This window comes from Triturus cristatus, chromosome 3_1, assembly GCF_964204655.1.
Source record: "Triturus cristatus chromosome 3_1, aTriCri1.1, whole genome shotgun sequence".
In the NCBI taxonomy this organism is placed as follows: domain Eukaryota; kingdom Metazoa; phylum Chordata; class Amphibia; order Caudata; family Salamandridae; genus Triturus; species Triturus cristatus.
In genome coordinates this window covers 449,753,199-449,774,739 of record NC_140583.1, presented here as the reverse complement: position 1 = coordinate 449,774,739, position 21,541 = coordinate 449,753,199, and the positions used below count along the sequence as shown (strand labels likewise).

General features: G+C 46.6%; 1 protein-coding gene across 1 annotated transcript in view; it reads left to right on the top strand.

The window, feature by feature from the left end:
- USP8 (ubiquitin specific peptidase 8) overlaps nt 1-21,541 on the top strand; it is a 724,285-nt gene that overhangs the window by 153,482 nt on the left and 549,262 nt on the right. Inside the window, exon 4 of the mRNA XM_085644251.1 lies at nt 13,560-13,713. Within this exon, the coding sequence (XP_085500377.1) occupies nt 13,560-13,713 (154 nt within the window). The remainder of the gene's footprint in view (nt 1-13,559; nt 13,714-21,541) is intronic.

Sequence of the window (21,541 nt, the reverse complement as noted above, 5' to 3'; positions counted from 1 at the left end):
CCGTGTAGCGTCCCCTCTCATCATGGCGCACCTCATCAATCTCCAACGGGAGCGAGTTCTTGATCATAATACCCACCCCCCGCGAGCCCGAGGTGAAGCCGGAATGTGCCACCTAACGATATCCCCGCCGATTCATTGCATGAAAGGAGTTACCTATAAGGTGCGTCTCCTGCAGGAAGACAACATCTGGTGAAATACGTTTTAAATACTGCAGGACCACACCACGCTTAATCCTATCCCCCAGGCCGTTAACATTCCATGACAACACAGTCAAATCCCTACCCCCCATCATACGTCGAATCAATCGGTCGTCCCCCATCGAGCATCCTAATAACAACAACATAGTAGCGGGTTTGCCCTGCGGTGCTAACAAACAACACACCCCCCCCACCCCCCGGTCCCAACAGAACTCCCCCCTCCCTGCACCCCTGCATGAGCCCAGACAGCCCCCCCAAAGTGCAGTGTGCCTGTCGCCCCATCGCTAAAATACTAACTAATCCCCCAGAGGAGGAGGGAAGCCCCCATCAGACCCCACGCAACCTCCATAGGAGGGGAACATACGCAATCAATAAATGGTGAAGGAACAACGTCCAGAGCAAGGCCTATTCAGTCACCCCTCAATTCTGATCCGGCGGGCCCTCCTCGCCAGCCGCGCCCCCCCCGCCCCCCCGGCCCCGATCTCCAGGCAGAGTGTCCAGCCAGTCCCCAGCCGCCTCGGGCCGGTCGAAGAAGTGCGTGCGACCATCCACCTCTACCCTCAGCTTGGCTGGAAAGAGCATTGAGTACTTGAGGTTCAGGTCCCTTAGGCGACGTTTAACCCCAAGAAAGCTCTGTCGCTGCTTCTGGACCGCCGGAGTAAAGTCTGGGTAGAAATGTATCTGCATGTTGTCAAGCTTGACCGGTCCCTGTTGCCTGGAGGCCTGGAGGATAGCATCTCTGTCCCGAAAATTAAAAATCCGGGCGATGAGCGGCCGCGGCGGGCCACCAGTCTTAGGTCTGCCCCCGGGGACCCGATGAGCACGCTCCACCGCAAAAAGCTTACTCAGCCCCCGGGGCTGGAGATGGGTCAGGATCAGATCTTCCACGAAAAGATCCGCCGCCTCCGCCTCTCGTCCCTCCGGGACCCCCACAATACGGACATTATTCCTCCGGGCCCGACCCTCGGAGTCCTCCAGTCGCCGGTCCATCAGGGCGCTCGCCTGGCCAAGCCGGCGCACCTCCTTCTGGAGGGCCACCACGTCTGTCGTGAGGCTCGTTGTGGTGTGGGCCAGGGAGTCGACTCGGTCGTTTGTTTTGGACAAGTCTGCCCTCACAAGGCTCACATCCACAAGGACCGAGTCTATTTTTTGCGCTAAGGTGTCGAAACGCTGGTCCACCGAGGCCTTCATCTCTGCGATGGCGCCCATGACGTCCCGGAGGGTCAGATCCACCGGATGAGCAGATGCCTCCGTCGGGCCCACCGGGGATGCACGCGATGTCTCCGGAGAACCCTTCTGAAGCGTGTAGCGGTCCATACTGTTGGCCTGGTGCGCCGTGCCACGGCGGGTCGTCTTCACCTTCGCCCGGTCGCCATCTTGTTTGGTGGACATGCTGGCTCTTCCACCGTCGTGCCAAGCTCCCCAAACGGGCCGCTATACCAAGACACGGGTGCCAGGGGGGGGGCAGGGGCGACCACCGAACCGCGGGTCAACCCACCACCGGCGGGTCAGCCGGGCTCCCGGACAAGGCCACCGCACCCCGCTCCGCAGCCCGACCCGGCTTGAGAGCTAGGAGGGCGCAAAAGCGAAAGTGAAAGTGCGGGGTACGCCAGTCGCCCAGCCCCTCTCGCCGCTGTTATTCACTTTGTCCCCGGATCGCCCCACTACTCCAATCCGGGGGGCCGGCGAGGAGAAGGCCGCAACCTTCGATCGATGCTCCCACCGGCGTTCGGGGTCCGATTCGAGCCCAAAAAACGGGTGGCGCCTCAGCTCCGGTTCCCCAACACAGTCCCCTCAACAAGGACAGGATATCGCCAGGATTAATTCAGGAGGTCGCGGAGGTCCTCGGGAGCCTCGCACCTACGCGGCCATCTTGGTTGCGCGCTAGGCTCCTCCCCTGTGCGGGTTCTTTTGAATCTGGGGGTGCTGACTAAATTCTCATTTTGAGATCGTAGGGATCTGGTTGCTGTGTAAGGTGTGATCATTTTACTAAGGATCGCTGGACCAGATCCGTTGTAAAGCTTGTGTGTAGTACACATTGCTTTAAAGTGCACCCTTTGGCGCACGGGGAGCCAGTGCAGGGCTTTGAGGGCTGGCTTGGCGGACATTCTGGAGGGAGTGTTAGTAATCATGCGTGCTGCCGCGTTCTGTGTCCGCTGGAGTTTCGTGATAGTAGACTCGGGGGCTCCCAAGTAGACCAGGTTGCTGTAGTCCAGGCGGGACAGCACTAGTCCCTGGATAAGGAGCTTCCTGGACATAGGTGGGAGTAAGGGCAGGATTTTACGGGTCGTGCGCATGAGCCCGAAGCATGTGCCCGAGGTTTTGGTTGCTTGGGTTTTCATCGTGAGTTGTGGCTCAAGCCACACCCCGAGTGTCTTGATTTCGCGTTTTGGGGGGGGAATTTCTCCGAACACATCGGGCCATAGTGTAGGAGGGATAGTTGTCCATTGCTTGCCAAGTAGCATTACTTCTGTCTTTGTCCCATTCAATTTTAGTGATGAGTCATTCATCCAGTTGTGGATACCTATGAGGCAGTTAGTCAAATTTTCAGGATGGTCGATCAACTGGGACAAGGAGACGACTAGTTGGGTGTCGTCAGCGTAACTCACCATTTTTATGTTAAATGGTGTTACCACGTCCTCGAGGGGGGCCATATAGACATTAAAAAGCGTCGGGCTCAGGGAAGAGCCCTGGGGGACGCCGCTGGTGAGTAGGAGGGTGGATGAGTGATGGTTATCGTCCCACACTTGAAAAGTGCGTCCTGTAAGAAAGGATTCGATCCATTTGATTGCTGTCCCGGTAAGTCCTGCATTCGCCAGTCTATGCAGAAGGACACGGTGGTTGACCGTGTCAAAGGCTGCACTTAGATCCAGGAGGATCACTGCCACTGATCCTCCTGAATCCAGTAAGCCCCTTGCCTCTTCAATGACTGCGAGGAGTGCGGTGTCCGTTCCATGGCCCGGGCGAAATCCGGTTTGGGATTGTCTGAGCAGGTTATTAGTTTCAAGGAACTGGGATAGTTGGATGTTTACCAGTTTCTCAGTGACTTTGCTGATGCCAGGGAGTAGGGATATTGGTCTGTAGTTGGACAGGTCCGATGGATCTAGCTGAGGTTTTTTTAAGAGTGCTTTGACCACAGCACTCTTCCAGCTGTCGGGAACAGTTCCGTGGGCGAACGAGCAGTTGATGAGATCCGTGATGGTAGGTACAATTACTGAGGCTACGGTCTTGAGGAACCTGATAGGGGCTGGGTCCAAGGGTGATCCACTTTTCATTTTTGTTAGGGTTCGCTCAACCTCTAGGGGGGTGACAGGTCGGAATGTCTGTAGCGTGGGGCGACAGATGCTTTCAGTCTGTTCGAGGGGAGTACGGCTTTCCGTGAGGCTGGGGGAGCTGGGGGGGGGGGAGGGAGGCCAGGATGCGGGTGATTTTATCGTTGAAGAAGTTCGCTAGCTCATTACTTCTGTCAACTTTGGGGGTGTTGGAGGGGGAGGTGGTGGGGACCTTGATCAGCTCTTTGACGATTAAAAAGGATTCTCGGGCTGAATTAGATGCTTCTTGTATTCGCGTATCATAGTATGAAGCTTTAGCTGATTTAATGGCCTCTTTATAGAGTTTGACCGTAGACTGGTAGGCTTCTTTGTTGGCATGTTGCCAATTTTTTCTCCAGAGTCGTTCGGCTTTTTTGCAGTTTTTACGAAGTATTCTTAGATCTGCGGAATACCATGGTGCTGAGCCATGTTTGCCGTTTTTGTCTTCCCTATTTCTGAGTGGGAGTACTAGGTCTAGGGAGGCGGTAATCCAGTCCCTGAATCTTCTGTCTGCCGTAGTTGGATCTCCAGCGTGAGCAGGGATGTTTTTTTCAAGGGTCTTAGCCCATTCATCCGTGGGGAGTCTGGACCAGGTCCTGTCCTTACTGAAGGTGGGGGGTATTCGGTTTTTCCTGAAGGTTCCAGGTAATTGGAAGGGGACAAGGAAGTGGTCTGTCCAAGGGAGGGGAAGGGCCTCCTTCGCTAGCATCAAGGGCGAGCTGGTAAACACAGGGTCTAATAGGTGGCCCTTGGTGTGGGTGGCTCCGGAGTTTAATAGGCGGATGTCAAAAGCCGCTAGGTCTTGAATCAGATCATTGGCTACCGAGTCGGCCGGATCTTCTAGGTGGATGTTCAGGTCCCCAACTATCATATAGTTTGATAGGGAGTGGGCCTGAGTTGTGACTAGGTCTAGAAGAGAGCAGGTGAAGGGGCCTGGGAGGCCAGGGGGGCGGTAAACAAGGAGTCCTGTTAGAGAAATGGTTGGGTTGAGTGTAACGGTAAAATGCAGACTTTCTGCGTCGGTAATCTGTGCGTCGTGGGTTTTGCAGTGGAGGTGTTCTCGATGGATGATAGCTACACCGCCTCCTCTACCTAGAGGGCGGGGTAGGGATTGGATACAGTAGCCCTGTGGTGTTGCTAGTACCATGTCTGATTGCGAGTGAGGGCCGAGCCACGTTTCCGTGAGGAAGAGTATATCAATTTCATGATCTTCTATGATGTCGGTAATCTGTGTCGCATGTTTTGGAAGTGAACGACAGTTTAGAGAGGCAAGGTTAAGGATGGCGGGTTTGATAGGTTTAGTGGGGAGCGTGAGCTGGACTGGCTTGCATAAGGAGCATAAGGAGCAGCAAGTGAAAGGTCCCTTGAGATCATAGGTGTAATCACAGGAGGGTGGGGGGGGTCTGAGGCTCAGTAGTTCTCTACGAGAGTACCTTATGTTAGGGTAAAATGAATCGGGCAGGAGTTCTGGCCCTAGGCCCGGTCGTGCGCGGACGGGCGCAGACGGGCTTGGCTTTGGCGCGGCTTCGGCGCGCAAACGGCGCTCCCGCTGCGCTCGTCCGCTGCGCTGGTATGGCCGGCCCATATGTAGTCTGTGTGGGTGGGTGTGGCCTCGCAGTGGGCGTGGCTACCGCCTTGGGCGTTCCCTGAGTCAGCGCTGATCGCTGTGTCAGGTGTGGTCGGGGAGGGCTGTGAGAGCGCGTTTCGGGTCGGCGCTTCCAAGCAGGTGAGCTCTAAGTTATATTTTTTAAAATAAACACAAGTGAAACAGTGCAGTTTTAAAAAATCAGTGGGAACACAGTCCTCCGGCTTCCGCCTCAGAGGATACACAAGTCAGAAGTCCAGTCCGCTTGTGATTCGCGTATTTTATAGTCTCTGTGGGTGGGCGTGACCTCGCAGTGGGCGTGGCTACCGCCTTGGGCGTTCCCTGAGTCAGCGCTGATCGCTGTGTCAGGTGTGGTCGGGGAGGGCTGTGAGAGCGCGTTTCGGGTCGGCGCTTCCAAGCAGGTGAGCTCTAAGTTATATTTTTTAAAATAAACACAAGTGAAACAGTGCAGTTTTAAAAAATCAGTGGGAACACAGTCCTCCGGCTTCCGCCTCAGAGGAACCCTCCGTGAAGTAGTCTCCCATATTACTTATTTTTAGCTTGTGCATTGCGTGAATAAATGCCTTATCCCTTTGATTCTGCAGCCATACACACCACTCTATAGGCATTTTCGGGGAATATAACAACTTGGTTTTCTGCAGTCTTGCAGCTCTATGAAACTGGAATCGTGTAGTCCCTACGGGGTCTATGACATGGTATTTTCTTTGTGCCTTCTCCATCAAGTGCTGCGGAAGTGTCATCGGGCTCACTTCTTCTTTTTCTATATACAAGTGTGGGGCGTCGTGGGGACCATGTATCCAATGCAGAGCATGCATTTGTTGCGCTGCACAGTATTATATTTCAAAATCTGGTGCATTTAGCCCCCCAGTTGCGTATGATTTCGTTAGTGTCTCCCATTGCACTCGCGATTGCTTTCCAGCCCAAGCAAGCCTTATCATTAGGGTGCGCAACATGCGGAAGAATGTTTTTGGTAATGGGATTGGGATATTTACAAAGTAAAACAGCAGCCTTGGGAGAACAATCATTTTCATAAACGATATGTCCCCCAATATGGACGACGGTAGCCTAATCTACCTCTCGATCACATCAGTGAGTTTTTGTATGGCCCGGCCGTAGTTCGCATGGACCACCTCTTCCGTGTCTGTATGGATCTGCATTCCCAGGTATTGTATGGAATCTGTAGTCCATGCTATTGGATAATCCGCCTGGTGTGGGGTGATATTTGCAGTTAGTGGATACAGTAGTGACTTATTCCAGTTTATTCTAAGGCCTGATTGTTGCCCGAATCGCTCCACTTCCTGTAGAATAGGCGTTGGGGTCCGTTCAGGATTACGCACATATAATAACGTATTGTCTGCGTAAGCAGATAGTATTAGTGTGTATAGAGGGAACCTTAATTGAAGGTGGCCATGATACTGCCTAAGGGCGCATGCTAGTGGTTCTGCTGTTAGGGCATACAACAGGGGGGAGAGGGGACATCCCTGTCTGGTACCTCTGTACGGCTGGTAATCTTTATTGGGCGAGAAAACAGTCCATTCACGTGTATCCTGGACAAGTTGAATGGAACACCTCCCCAGCCCCTATTCGTCTAAGCACTGCCATCACGAACCCCCACTCCACTGAATCAAAAGCTTTTTCGGTATCCAAAAATACTGCTGCAGCTCTGATTGTTGGATCAAGGTGATAAATTGTGTAAAATATCGTTTGCAAATTACTAGTAAGCGACCGACCCGGTTCGAATCCTGATTGTTCAGGGGCTACGACTAGGAGGAGCAGAGGAGCAACTCTGTTTGCCAACACTTTTGCGTATAATTTCATGTCAGTGTTCAGCAAAGACAAAGGCCTAAATGATGAACACTTCAGCAGGTTTTCCTGGCTTTGGCAAAGTAATGAATATTGCTTACCTCATTGTGGGTGGCATAACACTGTCCCTGGCCATTTCTTCAAATAGGTTTACCAGGTGCGGTATTAACTGGTCCTGATACTCCTTGTAAAAGGCACCAGTGAGCCCATCCGAGCCCGGGGCTTTTTTGCTGGGCATATCTTTTAGCGCGGCAATAATCTCTGTCGGGAGTAGGGGGGTCCAGCAGCCTCTCCCTGTCTGCGGCCGTCAACCAGCTCAATTTAATGTATGCGGAGTATTCTTCTGCCGTTTCCTCCGCACTCGGGACGGGATGTAAATAGTTCTGTATAATGCTCACAAAATCTATCTGCTATTTTTGTTGTGTTGTGTATCGACGCTCATTGGCTGTCCATTATCTTTATTGCTGCCAGGGTGCTGCTGGGTCTTTCGCCTTCCCCATATACCATAGCAGTCACATACTTGTCCAGGTGGTTCACCTCTGCTCGCGCTTCTTTGTTGCATTGGTATATCTTGCTTCTAATGAAGCCCAGCACCTCCGGAGTGAAGATTCTCGGCGTTTCCTTATCTAGCTTTGCTATTTCCGCTTCACATTTTTGTAGTCTTTCCCTAATGGAACGTAGCACCCCAGAATGTTTCGATATGACCACCCCGCGAATATAGCTCTTAATTGCTTCCCAGATAGTTGCCATCTTACGGACGCTGACAAGGTTGCTATTAAAATAGTGCTCTATTTCCTGTGAGAGCTTTTCTCTAAGCGCTGTATCCAGCAGCGAGTACTGTGGAAAGTGCCACATCCGGGCCCTGCATATTATCTCATCTATTTCTATCCGTATTCTTGCCGGCAAGTGATCTGAAAATGCACAGGCCAGGTGCTTGCAATCTGTTATGTTTGGGATCAGTTCTCGTGAGGCATACCACTAGTCAATGCGCATATGGATATCGTAGGCAGATGATTAATGAGTATACTCTCTCCCCTCTGGGGGTCACAATGACGCCATACATCTTGTAGATCGTCTGCTTCCGCTATTGCAGCCATGGCCTTAGCTGCGGCTGAACATTGCTGGACTGGCCCTCTTGACATATCTAGCTAGGGGGATTGAACACAATTGAAATCGCCCCCCCAGAGTGTGGGCATCACAGTGTATGTAGCAATTTTGTTATGCAGATTTCGATAGAATTGTGGATCATTATAATTAGGTCCATATATTCTCACCAGCCTCACACAGAAGGGGCCTCTGCGGCAGTGAGCCACTATATATCTACCTCCCGGGTCCACTTCTAATGTCTGTAGTTTAATATTGGAGCACTGTTTAACCCATGATAACACTCCTCGCGTGTGTGAAGTGAAACCAACTGCTACACAATCTCCCTTCATTCTTTTCTGCGTAAGCAGCCCAGTGTGAGGCGTGAGGTGGGTTTCCTGCAGTATTGCTACATCAATTTGGTGTCTATGTAAATATGATACCACCTTACTTATTTTGCATGTATCATTCAACCCGGTAAAATATCATGTTAAAAAATTTAGCATTGTCCCTCGTGCATCACTAGGCAGGTCTCTTTCTTTGTCTCCGCTCATAGTGTATAACCATTTTCACCGTACCTTTGCTGTTTATCAAATTCTTTCCTGATCATACTCCCTGGGCTACTTATCTCATGTACTATTTACATCTTCTATACCCCCCTCGTCCCCTCCATGGCATGCTCCCCAAATTTGACATGCTTTGCTTGTGCCCGCCCTTATTCACCCCCCCCTGTGAACGAACCCCCTCTTAACGTCCCATTTAACTGTGTGATGCACATCGGGTAGGAAAGTGCCCGACCGCTTATAATGGCCCAGGTGCATTCACCCATCAAGTTACTTATATCTAGACTGTTACCTTAACTTTGACTTAATCAATACATTAAGCATACTTTAACATCACATGTACACGTATATCTCCTCCAGTTCTATTTTCTGTCCATCAGATCATTATGCGTTTAGATACTTCTATGCCCTCCACACTTAACCATAATGTATTTTAGTCTTAAACTTAGAGGGACTGGGGCTCCGCCTCACTTTCGAGGTTATACACATACCACCATATTCCGCAGGCTGACTTCTGTATTTCAGTTCTAGCACCATTAGTGTTGTCCGGGTAGAAGGCTCAACTCAGTCAGTCATTTCGATCCAGTGAGTTAGTGCTCAGCTCCTCGGTTTTGTCCACTACGGGCGTCTGTCTGCCGTGATTGGGCTGTGTTATATGTTCGAGAGCCTGCTGCAGGTTGTTAGGGTCTGCATATATCTTCTTTTGCCGTCGAATGTGTCCTTCAGACGAGCCGGATAAAGCATTGCGTATTCAAAGTTTAAGTCTCTTATCTTCCTCTTCACTGGGGCGAATCTTTGCATCGCCTCTTGTACTTTTATAGTGAAATTCGGATAAAGTGATATTTCGGATCCATCCTAGCTAAGTGCCTTCAACTCTCTTGCCTTTCGTAGTGCTGAGTACCTGTCTCTGTAGTTTAATATTCTAGCAATGAGCAGACGTGGGGAAGCCCCAGTTGGTGGCTTAGGTGCCAAAGAATGATGCGTCTGCTCTAGAACAAAGATGTTGGAGAAGGTGTCTCAGCCCAGTAGTGTCCTAAGCAATTTCTCCACAAATGGCTCCATGTTGACTGTGGGGTGGACTCTGGCAAGCCAACTATACACAAGTTATTACGCCGAGAGCGTGCCTCCAAGTCCTCGGTCTTGAGCTGTAGAGTATCCATTAGCTTCCCATTGTGCTTCCGAGCATTTGTGGTTTCAATCTGTAGCTCCTCAATTTCTGAGACCCTGCGCCCCACCATGTCGATTGTCTCGACATGCTTGTCTATTCAGTTCGTCATGTGATCCATGCGGTACGAGAGTGAATCGATTTTTCCATTAATGGTTGAGAGGCTTTGCTGCATTGATTAAAGTATTTTGCGCAGGTCATCCCCCAGTTCTGACCCTGAAGCCTCTCGCACTTCTGTCTCATTTTCAGCGTCGTCTTCTCTGCTCTGTTTCTGACTGATTTGCGTTGTTCAAAAAGCAACCTAGATTGTGTTTTGTCAGGCTTCCCCATTTTGGCTCCGGAGGCACTTAGTGCTTAACCCCACAGGCGCCGGTGCCAGAGTGACCACCATTTCACCCAATGCCAAACGTTGGGCACTCGCGCATTGTTCTTCCAGCTTCTATGCCCGTTGAGAGGACTTCTGAGGGGGTGCCCCAGCAGTGGTCGGGCCTCCTATGGTATCTATGGCAGCACCTCACCTGTACCCTCTCTGCTGTTTTTGCAATTAAATTGTTCTGGCTCTGTCTGCCTCTAGCGAATTGGGTGAGCTAAGTGTCCCAGCACAGCACGCAATCAGCATACCTCCATCTTTAGCCCACACCTCACCTCAGAATTTTAGTCACTCTCCACGTGAAGCTGATCCAAAGGTCTCAGTCCTCGCAGCTGCCCGGACCCTTCGTACAGCGTTCTTTGGGCTGGAGGGCCCAGCAGGAACTTTGGTCAGCTGGCAGTCTTGGATAGTTACCGCCCGCCCTCAGGGCCGCACACCTGCTCTGGCCGCAGTTCAGGCCTCAGCCCAGGCCGCTCCTCACTTTCACAGAGGCTTCGCTAGTGACTCAGCTGCACGGGCCTAATCTGCATCGCAGCGCAACTCTGTAGGCAGGTTTCCAGCTGCCGAGTTCGGTCAGCCAATCGCTCCTCACTTTCGGCGTGGCCGACAACGACCTCGGCGACTTTAGCTTAACAGTCGTCTCAGCTCACCTCCGCTACACTGGTCCGGGCATGCCTACACAACCACAGCCAGGCCGCACCCCCGCCCATATCTGCTTCGTTGTCATGCTCTGCGGTCCAGCAAGCAAAAAGCACTCAAAAACGTTTTTCTTGCTCTGCTGCACAGCGTGATTAGAAGCGCATCAATATATTAAGTGTCCTCAGTCTGTAACCAGGATTCCTTCAGGATAGTTGTGACGGTTCTCACGGAGCTCTTTAGCTAAGCGGCGATCTTGAGGCCAGGCAAGCTCCGCCCCCCGATTTTGGGTCATTTAATGGTTCAGTTGTGGGTTTGCAACTTGCCTATGACCAATGCAAAAACAACAGTTGATGGACAGAATGCAGAACAATGTCATACATTCACCCTAGCACAGAGATCTGGGCCTAAATCCATCGTTTTTTTGCTCACCATGCCATTCCAATTTGAACCCAGCCATATGCAAATTAGTCTTGACCCTGTGCCTCATGGGAACAGTCCAGCCCGAACTGCCAAGCCAGGTCCTCCCTGGACTGGAAACAAGCATCCTAGGACGGGTTTTGGGGTTTCACCACTCTTCAGCCAGGATAGCTTGATTCCAATGACATGGAGAGCACGGGACCTATGTCTAGGCATACCCGTCCCACTCTGGGTGACAAATGCAAAAACAACAGTTAATGGACAGAATGCAGAACAATGTCATACATTCACCCCAGTACAGAGATCTGGCTCCAGAGGGGCGAGCATTTTATTGCACAAATCCTTTCCTGTGGCAATGGGAAAGGTTCAGCATGTTGCCCTTGCACACAGGGTTAATATATCCAGGCAAATAGAGGGGTTCTCCTGGGCTATAGGAAGCGTTTATGCTCCTCCTACATTCATTGAAGGTACATTACAGGGGCTGCCCAACCTCCTATTAAAAGACTCATTTGGGGCCGATGGCCATGGGGGAGACTACAACTCTGTTATGCATCTGGGTCATGACACTACTGGCATCCAAGTGCACACCATGAGTACGTGTCTCCCAAAATAGGCAGCTGCACTTGAACTCCTAATTTGTGTAAATTGTGTATAAGGAGTTTTCTTATGTTGTCACTACGATGTATGTTTTTATAAATCCCTCCTTCACTTATCACAGCATGCTTCCTTTTCACTTATCTGTGAGCACCGTATCCTTATATTTTTGAATATTTTAAAATAAATTAATTGACTTGCAATGTTCATATGTGTCCCGCCCCATATTTGCCCTCCCATTTAATTATTATTTTTTTTTTTGCCATATGACTCAGGATATAAGATTGATGTTCATTTGAAGTTAATTTAATATCTCTTTGACTGATAGGCCTACCACGAACAATAGTTCCTGTTAAGCCCTTCTATCTCACATATGCTTGCCACCTTCAACTCAAAGCATCCTGTAATAGATTTTGGTCCTCCAACTCAAAGGCTCCTGTAATAGAGGGTGGTGAGGCTTCTTCTCGCGCACCAAACAGTCAAAAATGCTTCAAGCAGAGGATGAGCTTGGAAATTTGGGCCCTCATGGAGCGCACAAATAAACATCCTTTCTGCTGCTCACTTGGTACTGCCACTTTTGTTCCCCTTTAACCATAATATCGCCTTGTATCCCAACATAAAAGCAATTTTCTTACACTGTTTCAAAATATTTAACTCCTATGGGAGTCCGTAATGACGTGTAAAATTAACCTCTATCTTTTGTATGAAACACCGTCTTTGGAGGGACAATTTAAAGCTTACCTACCCATGAAACTCTTAGCTGTAAATCTATCAATGTGCTCAGCTCCAGTTTCCACCAGTGTGTGTATGCAAAAGATTGTTTCTAAGTCCTTCATTCGGTCGAAGAAAGATGTGGTAGCTGTTGGTAAATAAGAAAAAATAACAAGGTTTCTGTGCGGAAAATAACCTTTTGGTGCTGTACTCTAAACTCCTCAGCCTTGTATAGCCTTGTGCGATGGCATGGGCTGCCGTCCAAAAATTAAGGACTTTAACTGATCGGATAGATGCATATTACTACGTTAAAGTGAATTGCTTTCAAATTTGGCAGAATGGTCAGTGAGTTTAAAAGTGATCATCTAACATATATCTTCAAGTCTCAAGTTTGAATACTGGGAAGGCAGACTAATCTTTCTAAAGGTCTATAAATTGAGTAACATTAATAGTAGCAACTGTTTAGCAACAGTAACTCTAATAAACAATTTCAGAAGAGTTTTATTAGGAACCATAAAAAAATTAGATATTAATATTATAAAACATATGTTCAGTTGCTTAGTTCTAATTACATTAGTTGGAAATTTGTCCTACTTTAAAGTTGCAAATGTGAAAATCACGATTTGTTTTATGATGTTAAAAAATGTAGTCCTTGTCTTTTGTCGTATGAAAGAAACACATAATACATGAAAGGTAACTACATGTTTAATGATAATACTGTATCAAAAACACTAAATATGACATTTTTCTTTTTACATTAAAACATACTCTTTTCTTACTTCTGTATTTAGGTCCTCAAGAGATTCTTTTCTTTGAAACCTTTGTGCTAGGTAGTTGCCATGAGAATGTAACCATCTTTTTATTGTATTACACATGAATCCTAAAGAATTTGCAGTATAAAACTGCTATTGCCATGGGGCTTCCAATCCTTACAAATATTTTAATCTCGAAAGCAGTTAAGAGTTTGTTTTAAACTTGTCAGTACGCTGTTTCAGTATTTGGTAAAAATGCATATTTCTGGCTAATTCGATGAAGGGAAATTTAAGCTCTTCTTAGTGAAGTCATTTGATTAAAACTAGAAAAATTTAATTTTAAACTAGATATGAAGAAGCTGAGGTTCGGAAAAAGCTGGAAGAAAGAGAAAGACAGGAGGAAGAACTCCAGAAAAAGCAAGAAGCAGCCAAGCGTGATGCAAGTGTCTTGGCCATTAAACGTGTAGACGAAGCCCCAAATTCTAAGGCTAAGACCCTGAAGGTATGGTCAATTCATAATTATTTCCTGATTTTTGTGAAAGTGCACTGTACATATTTGTCCTGATAAAGGATTTTAAAATCAGAACCAGCTCACTCTTTAGCTATTGTGCTATATTAAGCTGCCCATCTGATCAAACGTTTGAGACCTCAATACATAGTTGGGATAATGAGCGCCATTTTCCCAAAATGCCAGGTGTAATGAAAGTGACTGTCTATGACATCACATAGTTGATGCGTTACCTCATACTTCGCCTCACAAGATTCTCTTATTTGATGCTGTGATGCTCTGGGAAGGACAAGACATGCACAACTATAGAAACAAGCATTGCAAAGGCAATAGGTCTGGTCTTGGCAATTTGGTACAATGATTAATACTTTTTTTATTGCAATGCAAGCACACAAAATAAAAAGCACATTGCCACTACCTAAACGTTTCAGTCATAAGCTTGCAATTGCATTTAAAAAGTCTAAAAATAAATTATCCAATTTTAATAGAACAGTATATGTGTGTCCTTACCAGCTGGCATATAAACATAGAACAGTTTTAGAAACCCTTTTTCGTTTTAATGCAGACTACTGGAAAATGTGATTCATACTGGTTCAAAGGAAAGGTACTATTGACTTGGAAATACTGCAACCTGAAGGCACATTTAAACACACATGGATCAGTAAAAAAAAAAAACAAAGACAGGCATGACCAGTACCACTGGGAGGAACTGGAATAATGGAGTAGCTGGTAAATCACCTCCGAGGCCCACCACAAACATTGTGTCACCTTGACGCAGTGAATACAGCAGCAGAAGGTGTGAATACCAGCACCCCCTCCTCTGCAGGCATATCTGGATAGGGTTTTAGGGTTTTGCCCTGAGGTGCAATAGCACATCTTGAATATCCCTTGTTGATGTAGAGTTTCTGTTGAGACACCATGTGCTCAAAGTCAGAAAGGATACAGTCTTCCAAATCTGTGGACGTCCTATAGACCCCCAATTTCAGATTTGCCTTTTTGCAGGCAACAAAACGGAGGTGGTCCAAAATCAATGGACTCCGTTCAGAGACCCCCATTCTCATACCAACAACACCAACAATCCTTTCAGGACCCTCAGCAGCCCAAGATCTTCGAAAGAGAGGCCTAAAGAAGTGGCTCAGCAAGGGGAGCCTTTGCTGGCAAACAGTGACTCTCCCTCCCTTCCCCTCGACAACATCACACCTGCCAGGGGAAGACTGAAGCACTTCCTTGCTCAGTGGTAAAATATCACATTAGACAAATGAGTCCTTTTCATTATACAGGAAGGGTTACTGCCTCAGATTCCACAAAACTCCTCCCAACATTTGCCCCACTGCCACAGATTAAGTGCAGACCACCTTCACCTTCTGGAGAAAAAATGTCATGTTCTTCTAGCAAAGGGCACCGTAGTACAAGTACCTGTAGACCAACACAGGACGGGGTCTTCTCTCTGTACTTTTTGATACCCATAAAGAACAGTTTGCGGGAACCGATGCACGATCTCCAACCATTGAGCAGGTTCAGCCCCTCTCCTGGATGTCATCCTGCTACTACACCAAGATCGCTGGATCTGAAAGACGTGTACGTTCACATTCTGATCTACTCAGTATATCACCAGTAACTTTGGTTTGCGGTAAGAGGGTAACACCACCAGTTGCAAGTGTTAGCCTTCATGGTCACAACAGCTCTAGGATTGTTTGCAAAGTGCCTAGCGATAGTGGTCGTTCACCTGGGCAGAAATTCAATACAGCCTTTCCATACATAGAAGATTGGCAGATCAAGAGCAGCGGCAAACAATAATGCCTAGTACACACACTCAAACAGCAGTGTCCCTACTTCACAACCTAGGTTTCACCATCAGTGCAATAAAGTTGCATCTTCATCCGCAGCAGGTACAGCCCGTCCTCGACTCCATTCCAAAAGCAGTAACAGGAAAAGCATACCCCAACAAATGGAGTATGAAAGTATTCTAACAGCTTCTGCCTTTATTTCAGGAATACTGTCCCATCGCGATTGAAACCCTAATGAAGATGTTGGGAATTGATGTTTTCTTGCATAGCGATTGTACAATATGCCAGGTTACACATGTGCCTGCTATAAGGGCATTGGGACGATCTACTGTTGGTAACGACCAGGGCTCAGCTGCTTTGGTTCAGCAGCAGCATCCTGTTGCTGGGCATGCCCTTTCTAGAATCCCTTCCACAGGTGACCATCACCACCTATGCATCTTTCTTGGGATGGGAAGATTACCTACACGAAATGACTGTTCAAGGCACTGAATCCCTTCAACACCACGAACACCATATAAGCTACCTGGAACTTCCAGCCACCAGGTTAACACTGAAAGCAATTCTTTCACTTGTACGGGGAAAAACAGTACAAATAAGGATGAACACCATGACAGCCATGTTCTACATCCATAAGCAGACAGTTGCCTACTCCCCATAGCTCCTCTGCTCTTGCTCAGTAAATTTGGCACTGGGCAACCTGGAACAATATTAATCTGTTCATGGAGCATTTGCCTGGAGATGAGACTGGCTTTGCGACCTGCTCAGCAGGATGTGTCAACAAGTCCTCGAGTGGGAACTCCACACATAAGTACTTCACTAATACTTTTAGCAGTGGGGGACCTCCAGCCATAGACTTTTTCACCACACCTGAAAATGCAAAATGCCAAAACCTCTCGTCCAGGTACCCACACCCACAGTCCTTGGGCAGTGCACCATATGGATGAGCTGGTCTGTCATTTTTGCGTACCCTTTTCCACCTCTCCCCATCATCCTGTATGTGATGAGGAAAATGAAGCAGGTATCTATGACCATCATCTTAGTGGCACCAATTTGGGTGAAACAGCCCTGGTATTGAATTCCCCACAACAAATTCCCGCTCAGGCCAGACCTTCTCACTCAGCAACAGGGTAGGCTCACACACCCAGATCCCAAACAGCTGAACCTCCAAATCTGGCACCTAAGTTTCTAGAGTTTGGCTGCCTCCATCTCCCAGAAGAAGGTATGTTTATCCCATGGGAAGCATGAAAAGCACTAATCAAACCAGTTAAATGGCGATGTGGAAAAGGTTCATGCACTTCTGCATCTCTAAATAGTTGGACCCCTTTACGTTTTTTGTGCAGGATATGGTTTCTTACCTCCCACTTTTATACAAGAATGGCCTTGGCCTACACTTCTGTACACTTACACTTAACCGCAGTTGCGGCATACCTTCAAAACTTTTTAGAGTCCCAGTCAATAAACCCTACATGGAGGGCACCTGCATCTGTGTGAAACCTCAGTTTAGTCCTTACATGACTCAAGGGCCCTCTCTTTGAGGCCCTAGTCTTCTGTGAAATATATTTCTTGTTTTAGAAGGTGTCTTTCCTAGTCACAATGACCTTTCTTAGATGCATTAGTGAGGTCCAAGCTCTTACGGGACAAGATCCATTCAACCAGGTTCACAAAAATAGGGTAGTTCTTAAGACCAACCCCAAAGTTCTGCCCAAGGTGGTTTTGTTTTTTCACAGGAACTAGACCGTTGAGCTGCCAGGCTTCTTCTTACAACCAGAGTCTGTAGTGGAAAGCACCTGTCACACTCTGTATGTAAAGAGGGCACTCATGTACACATCGATAGACCAAAGCCTTTTTGCAAGTCTAATAAACTTTTAGTAGCCTTCACCAAGGAAAGTTCTTGATACAAACATTTTATCCATTAATAAACTCCTCAAGGAATCAACACCAAAAATAATTTTTGATAGCATTTCCAGTGAAGAAAGAAAAGCTCTACTGCTCTTTCTTCAGAGAATGGATGTCAATATGAAACTGGCAGGCGAAAGTGTTGTAGTAGTTGTCATGAAAGTAAGTTATTATATTAAGAAGGGAATCGGGCATGGTTGTAAAGTACAGGAGTTTAAATCTCGTTATTGAAACTGCAGATGTACTGGTTCGTCCTAAACCAAGACCTTGGGGATTTTATATGCTTCCCAAAATTCCCAATCCTGAACGTCCCATCATCTCTGGTAATGATACTGTCACTGAGAGACTATCTTTGTTTGTTGATCTGCAACTTCAGGCCGTTGTCCAGGAACTACCATCATCTGTTAAGGGTTTCAGTCACTTCCTTCAGATTTTTGAAAAGATAAACCAAACCTGTACATTTAAAGATGACACTCTGCAAGCTACATTTGACGTTGCGTTGTTATACAGCAGCATACCAGATGCAGATGGTCTTAATGCATTTACTGAAGCTCGTCTGTGAAAAACCTTTAACCACAGCTCTTACCAACTTTGCAAAAGTTATCCATAAATCCTATAAAAACAACAGGAGGGAAGCCCTACTGTGCTTAGCCTATCTCTCCCAACCAGTCAGGGATCACCCTATGGTATTGAAAGGACTCTCACCCACTGGGTTTCCAAGTGGCATGCTTCATCATAGTGTCCTCGTCCAGATAGCTAGTGTATCTGAATGGGCTCAACCTTGGTAGCCAAGGGAGCTCTTTGGTTATTGGATGTAATCCTAGATTTAAAATAGTCTAGGGTGTCCTGAGGATTCATTTTATTTTGAAAGGGTACCCTGAGGAAGTTAAAAACAGGTGTGGATGCACTAAGGAAATTGCTATTCTCTGTATCCGTGGGTCAGTATGTTTCAGCCATCACACCAATAGCTCACCAGGCTAGTTGGCTTTTACCAGGACCTTACTAGGATCCCGTTAGTATCCTGTTCGTGTGCATTCAATTGCAAAACTTCCTTCCACCATACTAGTACATGCCATACATACCAGCCCATTTTGTCTCGAAGTTCACATTTCTCTGTAGGTATGGGAGAGAAAGAAATATTTAATCAAGCACAACATTATAACAATATCTGTGTGTATCCTTATACAAGGGTCCAAGTAATCCCTGTGATTTTTTGACATCAAGTGGGACCAGTGTGTAAGCAGTACAAAGTGTGACTCTCCATCACAGTTACTCCAAAAACATGTGCATACATATTTTGCATGCACTAGGTTGGTATGCAGTGTGCAAGTATTAACCTTGAAATTACCAAGCTATTGTATGTGCTATGCTCATCATGCTTATAAAGTGTGATTTTTGTTCATTCCCTTTACTTAGTTGCACCCTATTTAGAGCTTAATAAGGGTAAGGCGGCAGGTGGACCTTGTAGTCAAACTCTGTTAACAAATAGGTAAAAGAACATCCATAAGAGTTTCATGGCCTAGGTTTTCCTATTCATAGGGCCCATCAAACCCTCCCCTTATGCCCGACTTACTCAAAGGTCCTTTGCTGGCTGTGAAGCTATTTGGTTCCTCATTCCCCAGGATCTTAGCATGGGTATATTTGCCTGGCCTTAAGTACTCAATGTTTCTCTGAGTCGTGTGACTTAGGTGCGTCCTCACATGATGACGTGCTGCTGTACCATTAGGTGAGTGCCACTGGAGGCTGTTCTGCTGCTAGGTTTTCTCGTTTTGTATAGACAGTCACCCAAATGTTCTCAATTGGGAGACTCTAGTTTACTGCCTACTGGATTTGTTATATGTAAACAATGGTGCAAATATTCTAACTTTGCTGCATAGAGATTCCCATGTCTAAGACTTCCTAGGATTCTGTCTTATATAAACTCGACTCTGGTATTAATTCTCTCCAAGGCTCTGTCTTTCTTTTATTGTCCGTGTTCATATTTGATTTTGTACACAGACTCTGTTTTTAAGGGATATAATTATCATCTAGTGAAAATATAAAAAAAAGGGGGAGGAACCTTGTGATGTGGGTACTCATATGCTACACTCTTGTACTTTATGTTATTCTGATGCTGGGTTTCTAGGAATGGCCTATAATCTCCAATTTATGTGTAAGGATGAGTCGGGATTCTATGTAGTGACATCCATGGGATCTCATCATTTAATCCTGTTGTATGAGATGACAAACGGTAGCTCCACCTTTGTTCTTTCTCATATAGGGCTCTCTAAGATTCGAGGCTTTGTTAAACATGGTGACAAATCATTCTCTCCTCTTCATGGTTCCTCTGTATGTTTTCTAAAAGAGCTTCCCTATCTTGATTACGTGCTCTTTTCCTCGACCTCTGTATGTTCTTCTTTGGATAGTTTCTTGCTTTAAGTTTCTTTGTTAATGTATCTGCTGTTTTTGGAAGTCTCCTGTTGTGCTGCAGTTTCTATGAAGATGTTGAAACTCTCCATGGTAGGTTTTCTTTTAATAATCTGGGAAGGAAAATGTCAAAAATAAGCAGGTTGTTTTTGACTGGTGGTTTGTAATACGTTCCTGTATGTAGCGTTCCATGTTCCACTGACATTCTTACATCAAGGAATACCATTTCCTTTTTGTTGGCTGTGTGGGTGAATTTAAAATTGGGGTACAAGGAGTTCAGCCATGGAAGGAAAGGGGACAATGAATCTTGGTCACCTTCCCACACAATTAAAATATCATCCACGTACTCCTTCCATAGTTTTATTTGGTTGACAAAAGGATTACTGGTGACTATTCTCTCCTGTTCCCAATGGTGTACATACAGGCCTATCACTCATGGGGCAAATGTGCTGCCCATTGATGTTCCGTGTACTTGTTGAAACAACGTTTCCTAAAATTCAAAGTAATTGTTTGTCAAGGCAATCTTTGCGCATTCCATGACAAAATGTCATGGGGTGGAATAATTCTAATCTCTAAAGTATAGGAGTTCCTCCAAAACTGTTATGATATTCCCTTGAGGCAAATTGATGTGCAGACTCTTATGTTCAAACTTATGAAGAGGTTATTCTCTGCATTGAACCTTATATCCTTGAGCAGGTTCAAAAGATCCTTAGTATCCTTCAGGTATGTTGGTGTATACTGTACCATGGGACGTAGAAAGCGATCACAAAACCTTGATAATGGCTCTAATACAAAGACTATCCCTTAAACTATTGGATGGCCCGGGGGAGGACTTTTTTTCTTATGCATTTTGGACAGGATAAAGAAATGCAGAATTATTGGATCTGTATTCACTAGTAATTGAGCTTTGTTTTTTTGCGATCCTGTTTCACCCTCCTCTACCATGTTATTCATTTATCCCAGAATTGAAGGGGTTGAATGTGGTTCGAGAACTACAAAATTCTTCCTGTCCTCTAGTAGGCAAAGACATTCTTGTCTGTAGAATTTGGTGTTCTGGATCATAATCCCACCTCCCTTGTTTGCAGGTTTGATTGTGATCTCTAGGTCCGATCTCAATTCAGACAGTTGTGTGTGTTCTTCTTTTGACATGTTGTGGAAGGTTCTGATTTTCATTGGATCAATCATTTCCACTTCCCTTGTAACTACCCGTTCAAAGGTCAGAATTTCAAAGTAGGGGGCAGAATTTTTATTTTTATAAATCTTTTTTGTTAAGAAAACCTAAACCAACAATACAGCAAAGAAAACAAACTAAAAAGGAGCAATCTCCAGGAATAGCACATCATCTAGGATAAACATATCTCATTTACGACTGAAAAAATGAAAATAAATTACAACAGTGACAATACGAGCACAGAATGACAATAATCCTTAAGGTGACTCCCTGTCCACATTGTATGTGGTGTCAGCAGAAACGGGGGTACATAGAAATCCTCTATCTTCGTTCCAAGGGCCCCCACATCTTTGTCCATTTGCCTGGGCAGCCTCTACTTTCATATATCACCCTTTCGGCCTGCATGCACCAGTCCATGTCCCCAGCCCAGTCTGAACGTTTTGGTATCACTCCCCCCTTCCATGTTCTGGCAATATTTCGTTTTGCAACAATACAGCCCAAGAAGACCCACAGTTGTTCGTTACGATTAAGATCGGTGGCATCCCAAATGTTCAGGAGACAG